Source organism: Cynoglossus semilaevis, chromosome 19, assembly GCF_000523025.1.
Source record: "Cynoglossus semilaevis isolate Cse_v1.0 chromosome 19, Cse_v1.0, whole genome shotgun sequence".
Lineage (NCBI taxonomy): Eukaryota > Metazoa > Chordata > Actinopteri > Pleuronectiformes > Cynoglossidae > Cynoglossus > Cynoglossus semilaevis.
Window position 1 is genome coordinate 4452800 of NC_024325.1, and position 17768 is coordinate 4470567.

At 38.0% G+C, this 17768-nt stretch overlaps 2 protein-coding genes and 1 long non-coding RNA gene across 10 annotated transcripts; 2 read left to right on the forward strand and 1 right to left on the reverse strand.

Annotated features, from left to right (window-relative positions):
- Positions 1–2648: 2648 nt before the first annotated feature.
- LOC103394939 (15-hydroxyprostaglandin dehydrogenase [NAD(+)]) lies at positions 2649–6061 on the forward strand. The gene is made up of 7 exons (XM_008332432.2): positions 2649–2838; positions 3807–3930; positions 4251–4357; positions 4832–4928; positions 5333–5409; positions 5573–5730; positions 5838–6061. The coding sequence occupies exons 1-7, from the start codon at positions 2746–2748 to the stop codon at positions 5971–5973; spliced, it is 792 nt and encodes a 263-aa protein (XP_008330654.1). The 5' UTR covers positions 2649–2745; the 3' UTR covers positions 5974–6061.
- Positions 6062–7037: 976 nt separating this feature from the next.
- Positions 7038–17517, forward strand: macroh2a1 (macroH2A.1 histone). 7 transcript variants are annotated; one of them, XM_025065694.1, is made up of 10 exons: positions 7057–7372; positions 8890–9089; positions 9289–9395; positions 9521–9712; positions 10298–10405; positions 12325–12424; positions 13632–13718; positions 14598–14687; positions 15172–15346; positions 15941–17517. In XM_025065694.1, exons 2-10 carry the CDS (start codon positions 8918–8920, stop codon positions 16104–16106), a joined length of 1197 nt encoding a protein of 398 aa, XP_024921462.1. In that variant the 5' UTR covers positions 7057–7372; positions 8890–8917; the 3' UTR covers positions 16107–17517. The 7 variants fall into 7 exon arrangements, 6 of the variants coding, with proteins under 6 accessions (XP_024921463.1, XP_024921462.1, XP_024921461.1 ...); XM_025065693.1 differs by having other exon boundaries at positions 7058–7376; positions 8887–9089; XM_025065692.1 differs by having other exon boundaries at positions 7061–7372; positions 8887–9089.
- On the reverse strand, positions 10869–13625 carry LOC112488628 (uncharacterized). 2 transcript variants are annotated; one of them, XR_003052923.1, is made up of 3 exons: positions 13264–13625; positions 13084–13138; positions 10869–11987 (listed from the first exon to the last, which is right to left on the reverse strand). It is a non-coding gene; the product is annotated as an uncharacterized LOC112488628 (long non-coding RNA). The 2 variants fall into 2 exon arrangements; XR_003052922.1 differs by having other exon boundaries at positions 13084–13625.
- Positions 17518–17768: the final 251 nt, after the last annotated feature.

Here is a 17768-nt window from a genome sequence, read left to right on the forward strand (position 1 = left end):
CACAATTGTTGGGCGACTTGAGCAGCTAAGTTAGCCTCAGGAAACATTATGAACTTTATGCAAAATAGAGCCTTTCCAGTCAAAAGCACTCATTACTGAGACCAATCCATGTTTTTACCCCTGTCTTTACTGTAACAGTTACAACTTTACAGTCATTGACTCATCTTTTATAAATGACTCCAAATAAATGTTTTGTGCTCATTTAATTTTTTTTTTACTAGTACAGCTGCAGAATCATAATTTAACATGTTTTCATGAGCTGTCACTGGCTGAAAAACCTGTTCTTTTGGTGTCATCTCAACCACAGTGTAGTAGATTAAAGAGAGACTCCAGTTTACATAACCTGTGTACCACCCAGTACTGAGACATTAAAACAACAGAAAAAAGACTTTGTTTTAATTTGCATACTATAGTAAAGTTTTGGTTGTTTAACGTTTTGTCGAGGCATAAACTGGTTGTAGCGTTGGATGTCAGTGAAAGAGGAAGGGTTGACAAACAGCAGGAGACAAGTAGCTGCTGCACGTGGCCAACTAGATCCTTTGTGGGTTGATGACTAAAGCATAAAACATGCAATCAATCACTGATAATTATCACACAATCTATCTCATTACTTACCTTCAATGTAAGCATTAAAGGCACAGCAACATATGGGCAGTGAAAAGAAAATGCAAGAATAGAAATAAAACATAAAGGTAAATTATGTTGTTCCCTTAAAAAATAAAGGTAAATTATTTCACAGTTAACGAGCTAGCTAATCATTTATGTTGTGAACTTTCAATTTGCAACGCCTAACTATATTTTGAACATTGTTTTGGCCCTAAAATTTGATATCTTATTGTTAGTTAATTTGCAGTCATTAGCTATAATTTTGACACTTGAAAACTTATTTTTCTTACAAAAACATAAAGCCTTAAGCCTTAACATAAAGCCTTGCAAACAAAAACCTGTAGTAAAGTAAAGTTTAAAAGAAAATAAGTGCATTGCATATGATGTTGCAGCAAAACCAACACCTCTCTTCATCCATGTGGACAATCACAATGCTCTGACTGGAGTGGGTGTGGTGAACAAGACTGGACTGGCCACTTTACTGTAGCTGTTGTAAAACCTCAGGTTTTTCCTGACACACACACACACACACACACACATATATTACCTCAATTTGTAGTACTTTTTTGTACTTCTCATCAAAACTTTCCTGAAACTCCACACCAGTTATCAATTGTCACTTCTGGCAATTGGTGAACTCACAGACCCTTTTACTTGGACATGTTTTACTAGAACACGTCAACTGCAGAGAAACAATTAAATTGAATTTACTTGGAGTGATATTTTTTATTTAATGTTGGTTTGTTTTTCGGATGATTAAATAGGAGACATGTAAATCCTCTGTGACTGTTTGTCCTGCTGCCTTTCTCTCTAGAACTCTGCCGGTACGACTGCAATGGGCCACTGGGGTGAAAAGACCAGTCAGCAGCTGGTCAGCAAATCACATTTCAAAGCTGTTAAATGATTTGCCTCGTAAGCAAGAAGGGCTCGGGGGGCCTTCATGGACCTGGTTTGTGGCAGTGGACAGAAGTTGAGGGACTGTGTTTTATTTACAGTGTAGATATAGATACAGTATATATAAAGATATAAATTGAAAATTAATTTACATACTAATACTGTATACACATACAGTACATGCAGAGACGTATAAGACGTATACATGTACATATTAATTTAGTTAAACAAGAAGAAGTCTGAATATACATGTAATAGTCATTGCCTCAAAAGACACGAAAATGATCTCTCTTTTTTTTATCGTAAATTAAAATAAACCCCATCTTCAGCTGTGTGGGTTATTTGTCAGTGTCAGGCTCTCCCTAGTGGCGGGTTAGGACAAACACACTTCACACGCTGAGCGCTGATAAAAACGTTGGTCAGTATTTGAAAAGTAATAAGATAAGGAGAGAGCCACATCTTTTTTAATAAAATGGGAGATTTTGCTGATTATTCTGTTAATGTCTAAGCTTATACTCACCTTGAACATACATAAACCGGTTGTTGAAATATCTTTACAAGTATCATAAAGACAAAACGAACAATTGCCCACACGATGTCTGGTTACAAACCATGTAGCGGTGGGTGAAACTGTCAGGGAAGTCCTCATGATAATTTAAAATGGCTCAATTTCGATTTTCTAAAATATTTTGACGTTTTTGAAGGAACTCTATAAATATTGTTGAAGAAATGCTCCTGGCCTTTAGTGGCCAACAGGTGTCACTACTTGTGGCTTTCACACGCTACAGTAGGCGCTCCTACTGGGTTTCCGATCTACTTCTTCTTAATCAAGAGGTGATATCAGAATGTGAGGATTAACTTATAATTAAACTGTACCTCCAGGACCATAATCTATGAATCCTCGTTTATGAGGACATTGCTACCTACCGTTATCTTATACCCACCGTCTTTTGAAGCTTTGACAAAGTTCTCAATACTTCATCAAATAAATTACAGCGTGGAACTCAAAGTTCAAGAACACCAGACCAGCACTGGAACTGCTGTGTCAAAGTTCCAGATGTGAGAGTGCAGCCGGGGACAAATGTGTCAAACACACTCCCCTTAGAAGAAATGGGCGGTGTCTCCTGGCTTAGAAAAATAAAGGCAAACAACTGACCCTGCCCTGATACTTCCCCTCTGCCTTCTTGTCGGAATCCTCATCTCTCAGTTTAATCTCTCTGTCTTCGTAAGATAGTCAACTCAAACATGGCTTTAAGTGGAAAAATTGCAGTCGTGACAGGAGCAGCCATGGGCATAGGAAAGGCAATAACGGAGAAACTTCTTCAAAACAGTGCTAAGGTAACTTTTTTTTTCCAGAGTAACACGCAATGACACATAATACCACAACTTCTTGGTTTTCTCTCTTCTTTCTATTTAGACATTCACATCTATAATACTATGACAATGAACTTTATTCTCTGGTGTAAAATATGAAAATAAGACGCAACAGGAAATGTTACTTTTGTGTTACTGTTGACTCACCCTTGAGTCCTATTGTTCTGCAACACCTGAAAAACCTGCTCCTGGAAGTTATTTCACTCATTTTCTTTCTTTTTGTCTGATGTTGATAGCATACTCACATTAGCTTGTTTTCCTTTTACAGAGGGTCAATGCATGTCCTCTACCCACCAGGGGTTGTTGTAGGTTACAGAACCTTTATTTTGTCGGATTAATTTTCATCTCCATCAAGTTAATAACATACCCATAAAACATACAGGAAGGCATATTATAGAAGACAAGATAAGTCTGTCTGGCATTTCCATTTGAATTTTTCTCTATTATACACACGAGCAGGGCCACACCAAGCCAAACATGGGCCCTAAGCAAGATTTTCTTACCTACCCCCTACTTCATACTTTCATTTTATCATTTTTTATACAATTCTCAGGACTCTCAGATTGTCTAATACCTCTGCAACCTCTGACTGTTGATTGGTCAGATGTGAACTGTTGAAAACATCATGCGTCATGCGTCTCATATTGCGAAGCTCTGAGCTGCATCAGTTATGCAATTTGCACATATGGCTCAAACTGGAGTTCATTCTGCATAAACAGTGCATTCTGTGTATAGGGAGGGGGAGGGGCGGCCCTACACAAAAGTCTGTCTTTGGTATGAAACAAATATTGTGAAATGCATAACCTCATTTATATCAGATGAAAGTAGCTTAAATATACGTTAAACCTCATAAAATAGTACTTTAGTCAAGTGGAGCAAAAGTTATGATAACTTTGTAACAACTGTAAACTGAGTGTGGCTTATCTGTGCAGGTTGCTCTCTTGGACATAAATGAAGATGCAGCCACTTCTTTTATGGAAGCCCTTCAAAAAAAATATGGACCAAAAAACACATTGTTCCAGAAGTGTAACGTTGAATCAGAGGAGGAGGTGAAAGGTAACACAACCAAACGACTGGACAGCTACAGTATACACTGCACCAGACAGTTGTTTGAATAAAAGTCTGTGGTCATTTATTTTATGATGGGAAAAACCAATCTTTAGGTCAATACAAAATACACAAGAAAAAGACAAAATCAATTAAATCTAGTCAATAAATATTTGAAATATTCAGCCATCTTTAACATATAGTATTGGGCACTGAGTATTGTTCATAGAAAGAGAAAAAAGAATAAATCAAATTTAATTACCAAAATCTGACCGTTTGAAATTATAGCTTTTTTTCTTTCTCTTATGCAATACTTTTCTTTTCTTAAGCTGCCTTTAAAAAAACAGTGGAAACCTTCGGTGGTATTGACATCCTGTGCAACAACGCTGGTATCCTAAATGAGAGCACATGGGAGAAAATGGTCTCCATTAACCTTGTAAGTAAAGGAAAGAAGAAGTTTAATCCATGTGTTTTGGTCACATTAACTGCAATATGCAGATGTGGAGACTTCCTGGGAGTGGTTGGTAAGTACATGAGGGTGGTGCAGGAAGGTAGCAGTGATGTGTGTAGTCAGAGGTTATACTGTAGGGTCAAGTGCAGGTGCACAGCTTCTAGCAAAACTCTTTGTTTGCAATGATGATAGACAAATAATTAGGCTGCAAGTTCAGTAGAGAACTCTTAAAAAACTAGCTGGAGGGGTCTTGGCAGAATGTTTCATTAGGAGGGTCCAGGATTGACAGGACTAAATGAGAGGATGTAAGGAGCAGGCAAGGAGTTGGTGTGAGTGGAAGAGTATTTGCTAAAAATCTTGAATAGTGTCACTAAAACCAATTTTTAATTACCACACCAATACTACAATTTATTGACTGCAGTTCATAACAGATATGACATTTGTACTCCGTTTCTAAAGGTCTCTGTAATTAGGGTCACTTACCTGGCACTGGAGCACATGAACAAACTGGCAGGAGGTCGAGGAGGTGTCATCGTTAACACATCATCACTGGCAGGTAACTTGTTGATTTCTCTGTTCTGTACCGTGCATTTGGTTATTACTGCTGTCCCAGCAGTTTTTCCACCACAGAATGTGATACATATTTACAGAAGTCCCCAAGCTGAGGTAGTCAACCAGGGGCTGTGGTGGCTTAGTGATTAAGGAAGGGGACTTTGGTCCACAAGGCTTCAAGTTTGAGTCCACCTGCTGCCAAGTTACCATTGAGGTGCTGTGAGCGTGGCACCGTCCCCACTCACTGCTCCCTGGGCAGCTTAAAGCTGCCAACTGTTCACTTTAGTGATGAATTGAAAGCAGAGGTCACAATTTGTTGTGTGCAGTGGTGTGGGTCACAATGACAAGTAGTTCACTTTCCTTTCTTTCCATTTAACATACATAATGGACATAATCCATATTTTACAGGTCTTGGTCCATTGCCGAGCTGTCCTGCTTATACAGCCACCAAGCATGGAGTTATCGGCTTCACACGAGCCACGGCGGTAGGTTCAGAAGATTTGACATTAAACTTGTGGCATGAACAAAATGAACAGGCTACAAACAATAACTAATGTGGTTAGTTGACAGGCAGGAGCTAATGTCCCTGTTAGTGTTAAGGGTTATAATTTTAAACACATTTTCATGTTTTTTTCTTCTCTGCAATAGAGTGCTTTTGAATTATCAGGCTATGGCATACGGGTGAACGCAATATGTCCAGCATTTGTGCAAACTGATCTCTTCACCAATATCCCAGAAAGACTGGGACAATTATCTCACCTGCAAGAGGTTTCCCAACATATTGTAAATCAGTATGGGGTAATGGAGTGAGTAATCCTTCTTTGACATTCACACTTTGGCCTTTTACACATTTTATTCAATATTATGCATGTCGTTGGTCATTCGTAAATGTCACTATACCTTTTTGTTTCAGTGTGTCCAAGGTAGCCGATGACTTCTATGAGATGCTAACAGATGAGACCAAGAATGGAGAGGCCCTTATGATCACAGGAAAAGAGAGGATATATATTCCTTTCCCACAAATGTCAACCTTTTTTGAAAGTGGTTAACAACAAAGTTATTATGACTTTGTTCAGTTGTAAGTCTGACTTTGTGATTGTGTTGTAAGCGATGGATTAAAAATCACGTCACATGCAATGTTCCGTCTAATTTTTCATGTGTCTGGGCATACACACACTGAGGACCACTGTGAGTAACATAAAAAGTACAATCTGTGGCCACACACTGGTATCACACTTGTTCAAAACCTAGATCCTATTAAGTTAAATGGATTATTAAAAGAAATAAATTAAAGCAGCAATTTCCATTCCTAATATGGAATTCCTAATATAAGTAGTTTAGCCCACTTAAAATGTTGTTGTTCATCAGATCACCTGGCATAACACGTTGTAAACATTAAAACACATTCACATTTTGCACTTAATGTGCGCTGGAGCTTGTGATACAGTGTGAATTCCTCTAACCCATTGTCTGCAAAGATATAATTACAGTAGTATGAATGCTAACAGTTTTATAAGCATTCATACCACCCATAAATTATCTGGTAGTAACTGCATTTAATTATAAATAAATAATAAATAAATGAAAAATTTAAAGAAATGTCACTAGAAAATGTACAAAAACACTTCTTCTGTTTGCACATACTCTGATAGCCATTCCATCTTAAAAGAACTGCATTTCTTAGTTACTTTGACATGGTGAATGGATGGATGTGTCACTGCCCGATCGTTTCGCCATGATAAAGGGTTAGCATTTACGTCTTTTGATTCTGCTGCAGCGTTGTTACCTAGCTAACCTGCAGGGAGGGAACATTGGTGGTCACTATAACACAATTTTTACTATTCATGATTTTTTTTGTCCCTGTTGTGGTTCAGGCATTGAAAATAATATGCAAAACACCACGTGGAGGAATAGGTGTAATAAAAACACAGAACAATACTAATAAAAACACTAAAATCCTTTTTAAAAAATGATTTCTATTAGCCACAAAAGCTTCAATTTCCTTAGTGCTATCTGCATACTCTCCAAACATTTTTGATAATTCAAATTTAAAGATTTTCCCAAACAGCTTTAATTTGAGTCATACAAAAGACACGTGATAGGCAGGTTCTAGGTACTCAGAGCTTATAGTGCCGCACCTGTTCAGAGAGTCTGATTGCAGCTTAAATGAAATTGTGAGTCGTAACGCTTTCATAAAACATCCTACGTCGATCAGCGACAATTAAAAATATAAATTTGTCTCCACGACGTGGTGTTCTGCCTCTGTCGCTGTCGAACGCTGAGAAGGTGCTAAAGGGTTAAAGATCAGCTCAGCCGTCACTCTGCGGCCAGCGCTGCTGTTGCTGTCTCTGCCTCTCATACAGACATTTGCATTCGCTGTGGATTGTGGGAGTTGAGGACACTACCCAGGCTTGATACCGGAGGACCGGAGACATATTTTCCCGCTCTGTAAGTACGTCAAACCGTCGCAGCGCCTCGAACTCGGCCGCTCTCGTATGCTGCTGCCGCGCTCTGCAAAACGAAGCGAACCGCTTTCGTTGCCATTTCATGCTTTTCTGTTGCGGTGGTAGAAAATAGGAGGAGGAGGCCGAGAGGAGAGCTGACAACAGCGACAGCAGCAGGAGGAGGAGCGGACTGCTGCCTTTCACTGCACGGCTCTTATGTAGAACCGAAAGCGCGTTGACCTCAACCGGGAAATGTTCCGAGGTCGAATGACGGCAGTCGAATTATGTGTTCGCCTGACGTTTGCGTCAGCGACGCGGCGTCCGTTCGGATTCGGAAACCGCTAACAGCTCAAACACACGTCGGCTGAGTGTGGAGGTGAAAGCACCTTCACCTGCCCACAACTCTGCAAACAAACCTGCTGCACATACAAGACAAACCTCTGTTTACGTAATATAACGTTGGATTTTAGCGTGATGAATATGACGAAGCATTAGAGCTGCTACAAGAGACAGTTGGCTTGTGGCCGGGGCTAATTGATTTTCAGTACCATTGACAGCTAATTGGCGCCTGCCACTGGTGCAATAATATGAAATCCATTACAGTCATTTAAAATGACATAAAATAATCGAGGAAATCTATTCCAAGTCAGATTTATTTATTTTCAGCTGAGCCTCTACCATCACAACCCTCTACAGGCATATATTAAATTATTGATCATTCCCAGAAGCATAAGGGAAAAATATGTTTTGGGAAAATACTGTTCACCAGTCATGTCCCTGTTAATACATCAGTGTGTTTGGACGAACCGATCCTCATATGTCAGGTCAGTGTTCATTCAAATCTTTCCAGCAATACATTTTATTTCTGACAACACACATTTATTACTAGATTTTCAACATAATTATCAATTATTATTATTAAATATTATTATTCCAAAACCCCTTGGATATTAACATAGTCACTTACAAAACTTAAAAAAGAATGGTCATAAGACAAATTCTCTTTCCAAAAATAGTCTTAAAAGACGAAGAAATAAATAATACAAATTCCATCAATTGCATAAATACCACACAATGTGCTTTTAAATATGCTCAGATGATTGTTATAAATGCAGTACAACAATAATGGTGGATTAAATAAATAAAACTGCTGACATAAGTCAAAAATGTCTTAAGTCCTTATTTATTAATTGTCACTTTTGGGAAGGTTGTTTTCAGAAATCAATCCGTGTGCATCTCAGTAAATATCATGACTGTTAGGATGACTTCATCTATGAGTGAAAGAACCCTTTTGCGTCCATGTGATTGTTGAATGACACACAGTAAGGCATCTCAAAGCAATAAGAAAATTGTTTAGTGTTGCTTTGTACTTGGAAAGATATTTTGAGTACATTGAGAGGCACAAGTTCTTACTTAAAAACACTGTGGTTGTAGTTATTGGACAGCAGTTCTGTGACTTGATGTTATGGTTCTTTATATTGACACTATCTGATGGCTCATTGTTGATGTTTAATCCAGAAGATCACTACACTGGTAGAGTCTCAGCACCATGTCTAGCCGAGGAGGAAAGAAAAAGACGACCAAGACGTCCCGGTCTACTAAGGCAGGGGTTATCTTTCCTGTAGGTCGTATGCTGCGTTACATTAAGAGGGGCCTCCCGAAGTATCGCATAGGTGTGGGAGCTCCTGTGTACCTGGCAGCTGTCCTGGAGTATCTCACTGGTGAGTTTCATTTACGCTTAATAATATCGAGTGTGTTTGGAGACGTGAAGCTGAGTACAACAACTAACTTTGTCATGGTTTATTATGGCATTATGTGTCGTAGTATTTCTTATGGTTTTTTTTTTTAAACTGTGGGAAAGTGTGAGGTTCTCAGTGTTCACAGATAAACACATCAGGTGTTTTGTTGTTCTCTGTGTAGCTGAGATCCTGGAGTTGGCAGGAAATGCAGCTAGAGACAACAAGAAAGGTCGTGTCACTCCTCGTCACATCCTGCTCGCCATCGCCAATGATGAGGAGCTGAACCAGGTCAGTTATAAAACAACTAACACAAAGGTAGTTGGATTCACTTTATGACTGGTGTGAGGCAATCGCTCATTTAAATATGTATTAGTTGATTGATTGATTTGTTTTACCGTCTGGTCGTCTCTCAGCTGCTTAAAGGGGTGACCATAGCAGCAGGAGGTGTGTTGCCCAACATCCATCCAGAGCTCCTGGCCAAGAAGAGAGGAGCTAAAGGCAAGCTGGAGTCCCCCGTGTCCCCTGCCCCTGAAAAGAAACCCAAGCCAGTCAAGAAATCAGCAGCAAAAAAACTGAGTGGGAGGAAGGGAAGAGGGAAGGCAAAGGTAAGACAGCACAGTGATAGACAGTGAACAGTGGACAATCTGTGACCTCTGAACATAGATAGTCTTGGAATCCTGATAGATCTGGACACAGGTCGTCCAGTTATTGACCTAAGAGAATTCTGTGTTACCCAGATCTGGTTAAATTGATTGTCCATCATATTTATTTAAACCAGGTAGAAAAAGGATGAACTATTGCCTTTTATTGAGGTCAAAATAATATTGACTATTTACGTTTTTGGTAATAACCAAATATTTTAGCATTTTCATTGCACCATCTAAGAATCTACGAAGATTATTGTTAAGAGATTGGACTTTGGGAAATGGAAATGATAACAGATTTACCCCTGTTTTTTGAGTGATTACTCGCTGTGATAATTAACTGTAAAGGTCTGTTATGGTCTCTCATTATATGTTTTATATTCTAACAGTTCAAGAAATATATTCACCTTCACTGTAAAGGTGTGGCTAAGTAGGCATGAGTCAACTATCTTAGGCAGTGGAGAGTCCTGAGCTGGTATGGAAATGTGGATGTACTGTGTAATTTAGCATTACCTTTGACTAATGTAAAAATCCATATTTCTACAGAAACAAGGTGAAGTGAGCAAAGCAGCGTCAGCAGACAGCACCACAGAAGGGTCTCCGGGAGACAGCTTCACAGTGCTCTCCACCAAAAGCCTCTTCCTGGGTCAAAAGGTCAGTTTTTCTGTCGACTTTGAAATCTGCCATTTTCTGATAAGCCCATTTGATTACGATTATTTTATCAATAAATTGATTTAATAACACAGTCTATGTATGATCCATTTTCTGTATAAAAAATGAAAATATAAATATATTATAAATATGTAATATTTACATTGTAGTATGTTACATTTCTATAAATTGTATATATATTTATGCATAAATATATAAAAGTTACATTCGTATTCTAAAAATGCCAAACCCGACATAAATAATCTGTAGCTTCATTACGTGGTTTATTCACAATAATATAAAAACAAATTAACTTCACTCATGCCTTAGTCTTTTATTCATATATTATTAAAAATGCATGCACTAGTCAACATGCCAGCCTGGAACAGTTGTACTGAATTATGAAGTAACTCTCGCCACATATTCTGACCGTCCATGTTCATTAAAGCTACCATAGCATTCAGTCTTTTTTTTTTAAAGTTATTACACATATGAACAATGATTTGGTTTTCCTCACCCTCGTCTGTTCAGTTCAAACCGTGTGTGTAACTGAGTTTACCGCTGAGCACATTTGTCTGCTGTCATTAACCAGCTGTTTGCTAATGACAAATCTGTATTCAGTGCCTTATTGTTGAACTAATCACAGGTTACAGCAGCTGCTACAGTCAATAGAAGACAGTAACGACATCAAAAACGCATTAAACCTAATACTGGGTTACATAACAAAGCAGCGAATGTTAGAAGACAATCTATTTCTGTTTGTGAATTCAATTATTGTAACTCTGCTCTTCTCACTGGTGCATTTCCCCTGATGCTTTACTCAGAGACACTCTTAGTCGCACACTTTTCTGCTCTAACTCTTCTTTGTGATTAATGAAGGATAATTAAGCTGTGCCGTGTGGAAACCAGATGGCTATGACTATCTAATCATCACGGATCTTTTTTTTTTAAATTCATGCACTGATGTGATCTAGAGTTTAAAAAAAATACAGGGATACCTTGATATTTTGACTATTCACATTGAACATAATAACTCTTTAACAAATTGTTGCCTAGAGAGGGTTAGGCTAAACTACTGTATCTGCCCTAGTACTACACTACACTACTGGGATAGTTCTACTACTCGGCCAGTTCTTTCACAACAGTACTTTTATTTGAAGTTCCTTTAAAAAAAAAAGAAGATATTTTTATTCTATTTATTTTGAAACATTTTGTGTCTACTAACGTTTTTATTGGTGCAACTGCTGACTCTACCTTTGTAAACTATAAATGTCAGCTGCATAAATGTTTTATAAAGTTGCTACAGGGCTTGAACAAAAATCCTTGGCACCAAATCATTTAAATTGAACAAACAAAGAAGCCAAGGCAGAGAGAAGTTTATTGCAGATATATATTGTATATATATATATATATTGAAACAGTTTTTGATATATTACATTAGTTCCTCTTATCAAGAATAATAAATAAATAATAAATAAATTTTACTTACGTTACGTTCCTGTAGTTTCTGTTTCTGGGCTGCAACGACAACATTTCAGTCCATATCCAGAGGTGACCAAGGTCTTCTGCAGTGCATTAAATGAACCTGAATAATACAAGGGGAGGAGAAAATACATTTTATACATTGTAGAAGGAAGACAAATCTGTTTGTACTCAGTGGCTCATGTTCTGATGAATCATTAATGCATCATTGATAAACACAGCAGTACACTTCCATATTTAAAATGCGTGAAGTGAAATCAAGTGCATTGGCTCCACATGTCTATCCCGTCAAAAGGTCATGGTATCCCACTAACATCTTATGTGTGAAACTGGTTTTAATGGCTTTGCTTCCTCTTCCTCCTTCCTCCTCCCTCCTCGCGCTACCCCCCTCCTGCTGGCATGCCCCTCGTTCGCCCCTCCCTCGACTTCCTGATCTGCAGCTCAATCTTATCCACAGTGAGGTCAGCAACTTGGCTGGCTTTGACGTGGAGGGGGTCATCAACCCCACCAATGCTGAACTTGAACTTAAAGATGATCTAGGTGAGATCCCAAGCCCCGCCCCCACCCTCCCATCCCTGTCTGGTTCTAGTGGGGTGTCTATGTTAAAAATCCTTGAATTAAGAATAACTTTAATAGATTTAATAATCTTTAGTGAGTTCAAAATGATACGTCAAGGATTTGTTTATTGTAGAAAACCTGGTTGTTGAGTTTTGAGGCTTACTGTCAGGATTCAGGATCAACATTCAGAGATTTATAAATGTACACACCTGGTCCCACCAGGATCTTTTTGTTCTAGGAACCATTTCATGGTTCTAATGCACAACAACAGTGAAAGCCACCAGAACCCTGCAATTAACGTCTGGTGAAGATGCAAATCACACTAATGCAAATTAGTCTTTGGAGTGTGATTAATGCAGTTGCTCACATCTGTTCAGCATCCCTGCCACAGATTTCTTGGATGATAAACAGAGGGACACAAAACTGTTTACTGTTTGACAATTTAACCAAAAATAACTTTGTTCTGCTGCCTTGAGTTGTCAAAAATGGCAGGTGAATCAGGAAGATGTTCTCTGTACACTTTCTATTTTTTGATGGTACTGTTTCCTGTAAGTTAAATGTAAGGAGTAAATTTGTAGAGAAATCATATTCAAGGATTTTTGATCAGCGCTCCACACAGCTGTGGTTCTGCTCGCTCTCACCATCGTGTTGACGTTTCAATGATCAATCCAGGATGCACTGCTTTCACACGACTGCCTGAGAATTAAGACATTAAGACTGAATTAGTATCGTTTTCAAATCGTTGTTGATGTTAAATTGACAAATACATTACTGGACATATATTTTGACAGACATTGACTGGTGTGTGTGAGCTTTTTCACCTGGATTGTGATCAGTAAACTTCTGCTCAGCATTTATGAATTTATCAGGATGGGTCATTTGGTCAGAATGTTGGTTTATCGTCATGAACAATCTTCAACACCTGTAAAAAAAAAAAGTTAGATCTGACTGAATGTTCCGTCCTGTTTCCTTATTTCTACAACATGACTCACTGTGACCACGGTCCTTGTTTCCTGTGACGTCCTCAGAAGATAAAGAGCACGCTCACTTCTCTCTCTCTCTCTCCCTCTTCTTTTTTCCCCTCTCTGTCATTCTCCTCTTCTCACCCGTGGTCCCATCCTGTTGACTTCTCACTGTATTTTTACCATTGTGCTGTTTGCCTGTTGTTTGTCGTCGTTGTCACTTGTAGTTGCAAGTTGTCCAAGCCGACATTTCCATCGTGGAGAGCGACGCTGTCGTTCATCCGACCAACTCCTCCCTCTATACAGGTGGTCAAGTAGGTAAAGGAACTATTGACACCACCCGGCCCATGGCTGCCTGTCTGCCCCTACCTCTCTCTCTGTCTCTCTCTCTCTCTCTCTCACACTGCTCAACTCTAAAAAGTGAATGAACCTGTAAAGCAGCCAGTTCACAGCTCAGCTACTGCCATCTGTGTGACTGTACAAATGTTATATATGTGATCAATGACTCCACTGTTTTTGTTTATCAATTTGTTTTTTAAGTTCAATAATCGTTGATAATAATAATGAATTCAAATACTCAATTCTAATTATTTTAATTTATAATTGTCATTACAAGGGCACACAATTAACATAATAATAATAATAATACACTTTTACTTTAAATACATACCAGGGTCACTCCAGATTTACTACTTGTGAACTATTTCGTTTTGTGATTTCTCTCAGTTTTCTGTTGCTCTGTGAAAGTAACTTTAAAAATTGTGTAAAAAAAAAACCCAGGAGTGGCAGAAAAAACAGTGCGGGTGGTGCAGGTCGTGTGTAATTAAAAAAAAAGGTGCAGTTAGAGTGAATGTCAGGTTTAAGTTAGAACAATACAGAAAGATAATGATCACTGACTGGTGTTACCTTAAAATTAATAATTAAATTAAATTAAAACCACAATTTCTTTTTTTTTTTTTTTTTTACAAATTAAATACCAGGGTGTGCTGATTCTGAAGTGTCACCTCGGAGATTTAAAGAGGGAGTGCCTAAATAAAAAAAGATGTCTGCCTGCCTGGTGTTGATCTGTCCGTCCTCCCATTCACCTGCATGACATCCCATGTCCATTTGTGCCATTTGTGCCGCTGCTTATCCGTCTGACCGTCGCTGATCACGTGGGTATATTCTCATCTCTGTCATTTCTCCAATCACAGGCTCTGCTCTGGAAAAGAAGGGAGGGAAGGAATTCACTGATGCACTGCAGGAGCTGAAGAAGAAAAATGGCCCTCTGGAGGTGGCCGGGGGTAAGTGCATAAAGTGTAAAAAAAAATTTAGAATTTGCCTTCCATGCTGTATTGGCACATGTTTAGACTTATCTCATAAAAACTGTTTTAGCCTCATTTTCCTGAACCCCTATATATTTGATCAAAATTCTTGGTGACCAGTTTCTCAGCTATTTTATTAATTTATTATATTATTTTTTTATATAATTTTGTATATATATTTATTTATTTAGTGGATGGATCTGGACTTCTCTCATCAATTTTTATTCATCACTCAGTTCTGATGTCAGTGTGCTGTGCAGTTGAAGTTTATATTTCCACAAAGAGGAACATCAATCAATAATGTCCTTGGACTTGTCTGGACATGTCCGAGATCTAAACAGTGCTGCAGCTAATTATTATATTGTTGTATTTTATATTTTTTGGCAGGATTTACTTCCTATTATGTTCACTGTTTTTTTCCCTCTGCCCCCACCAATCAGTCTTCAATCTTTTCACCCCTCAGCTGTGTTGACTACTGGCGTTGGTTTGCCCGCTAAATACATCATCCACTGTAACAGTCCAGGCTGGGGCTCAGACAAATGTGAAGAGTTGCTGGAGAAGACGGTGAAAAACTGCCTGGCTCTGGCTGACGAGAAGAAACTCAAGTCTGTGGCCTTCCCTTCCATTGGCAGTGGAAGGTAGAAAAACATGATCCTAAACAAAAAAACAAAAAAAACCCTGCAGTAAGACAAGTTGTACAACAGCAAAAACTGTAGAAAAATAGAAAAGATTGCAGAGAAATTCCAGTGTTCTGTACACCACTAGGATATTAGTGACAAAGCTTTGGTTATGTTGATACATGAAAAAACATAAACAGTAAAAAAACACAGTTCTTTGACATCAACATTTAAAATGTTTTATTTAAGAGATTTATTATGAGATATTAACTTACTTTAGTGTTTATCCTCCCATGAGTGGATCCTGACCTTCCCAGACCTTTTGCTGCTTCTTATTGGATGTCATAAAGGCAGTCTTCATCTTTTTGTTTGTACGTAATACCGCCACCTACTGGGATTGCTCTGCATCAGAAAATCATTACTAGCTAGAAATGCTCAGTCTACTTGTACAAGAAAGAAAGTAAGAGGAAATACAGACAGGTGGCACTATTTCTAAAGGATAACACCATACATTTTAGTGACCTGTTGAAATTACCTTCAACCTTGTGTCATTTTATGGGAGGTTTTGTTGGCTTTATTTCTTTTAAACACAAATTTTTATCCATTCGCTCTCAGTAATGGCTTCCCGAAGCAGACTGCGGCTCAGCTAATCCTGAAGGCCATATCCAGCTACTTTGTGGCCACCATGTCTTCCACCATCAAGACGGTCTACTTTGTGCTGTTTGACAGCGAGAGCATCGGGATCTATGTGCAAGAAATGGCCAAGCTGGAGACAAGCTAAAACAACACGCGTGGAGAATCTGCCTTTTTTTCCTTCTCACTTCCTGTATTTTTCTGCAAGGAAATAAGAAGGCATATATTTTGATTGGTTTAATATGAGGATTAGAAAGGAAAAAATAGGTGAAACTTTCAAAGGCCGGGAATCTTTTTTGCATTACGTTTTCTAATTTTCTTATATTGGTTTTATTTCCTAACTCCACGTCTGGCCTTTTTGGCATTTAAATGGGAAAGTGCACTGTTTATTTTACAGCGTTTTAAACACAGACAGTGGCAGATTGAAAAAGTTAGAAGTCTCACTTTGAAATTTAATTTTAACTTTCACTATATACAGTATATATAGATATTAATTATCATAGTATTATGAACACCTCGGTTAAAAGGCTTCAAGAGAAGTCAGACAATACGGGTTTAGCGCATGTCTCTGCGGTATGACGTTGACAACAGCTGTCCTCTTGAGCTCAAAAACAAATATCTAGGTTTCATTGTGAAATTTTGGTGTCGTTTTTGCATCATCTCTGTTCATATTACTGTGAATTGAGAAAGAAAAGAGTGAAATAAGAGTTGGATTTGATGAGGGAATCATTGACTTTCGGTTATTGTGCTGGTGTTACGTATTCCTCCTTTCGCCATCCTTTACGCAGGTGTTTTGTCAGTGTGCTGCATAAACCTGAGGTTTACCGATCAAATCATAAAAGAAACAACATTTTATAAACTGACTGCAGTGTAAATATCCATTATTATGTACTTCTGATTCTGGTTCAATCAGTTTTACCCTAGAACCGACACCTGTCGGGGTTTTTTTTTGCAGTAAAAAAAAAAATTAAATAATAATGAAATCTTGAAATTAGTTTTTGGGGAGTTGGTTTTTGCAGAACACTTGGTTTGTATTGTGTGTTCCTATTGATGTTTATAATAGATGGACTTTTTGTGAGTTGTTATAACAGAGTACAGGACTATAAAATAGATTTTTTTTTAAATCTCCACTGACATTCAAAGAAGGCCCAGATGACGTTAAAGAAAAAAAAATTCAGAGATAGATTTTGTGGAGTTTTTGTCTTTGTTAATCCTTAAAGAAATGTATTCATGTTTGATGTTTTTTCTGTTGCCTTTGGTTGTAGCGCTCTTTCATTGCAGCTACCGCTAGATGGCACCCTGTAATCAAGAATTGGATTTTTGACCTCAGCCATTTTCTGTGCAGCAGTGGCCTCATTCAGACGCTGGTCACTTTGAGTTGGATTTGAATTGAGATTGAATGGAGGTTGTGTACAAACGAACTCGACTGCTCTGCTGCATCTGGACTTTTCAACAGTCTGACTTTCTTATTTAAAAAAAAAACAAAAATGTAAAATGCTTTCTAAGGAATTGACAAAAGCTCTGTACACACTCCAGTAATAAAATGCCTAAAAACAAAATTCTGGTAAAAGAAAGGATTATTAGCATGAATTGTTTGGTGATTATGGTCACCCTTCACTTTAATTTTTTAATAATTATTACTCATTCTGTTTATCTTTGTTTTGTTTTTCCTTTTTTTAGCTTAAAGTTAGTTTTTCATGCTAATTTTACATTTCTTTTCAGGCACTAATATATATTTGTATGTTATACTTTATATTCTTTTAACTTTCATACCAAACATTTTGCTAGCCTTCCAGTGTTAACTTGTTTA

Bases quoted from the DNA above. Each gene is read 5' to 3' on its own strand.
- LOC103394939 (XM_008332432.2), top strand. From the start codon at position 2,746: ATGGCTTTAAGTGGAAAAATTGCAGTCGTGACAGGAGCAGCCATGGGC. The intron at 4,929-5,332 runs GTAACTTGTTGA...CATATTTTACAG, and splicing joins TAACACATCATCACTGGCAG to GTCTTGGTCCATTGCCGAGC. The intron at 5,410-5,572 runs GTAGGTTCAGAA...TCTCTGCAATAG, and splicing joins GCTTCACACGAGCCACGGCG to AGTGCTTTTGAATTATCAGG.
- macroh2a1 (XM_025065694.1), top strand. From the start codon at position 8,918: ATGTCTAGCCGAGGAGGAAAGAAAAAGACGACCAAGACGTCCCGGTCT. The intron at 12,425-13,631 runs GTGAGATCCCAA...TGTCACTTGTAG, and splicing joins TGAACTTAAAGATGATCTAG to TTGCAAGTTGTCCAAGCCGA. The intron at 14,688-15,171 runs GTAAGTGCATAA...TTCACCCCTCAG, and splicing joins CCCTCTGGAGGTGGCCGGGG to CTGTGTTGACTACTGGCGTT.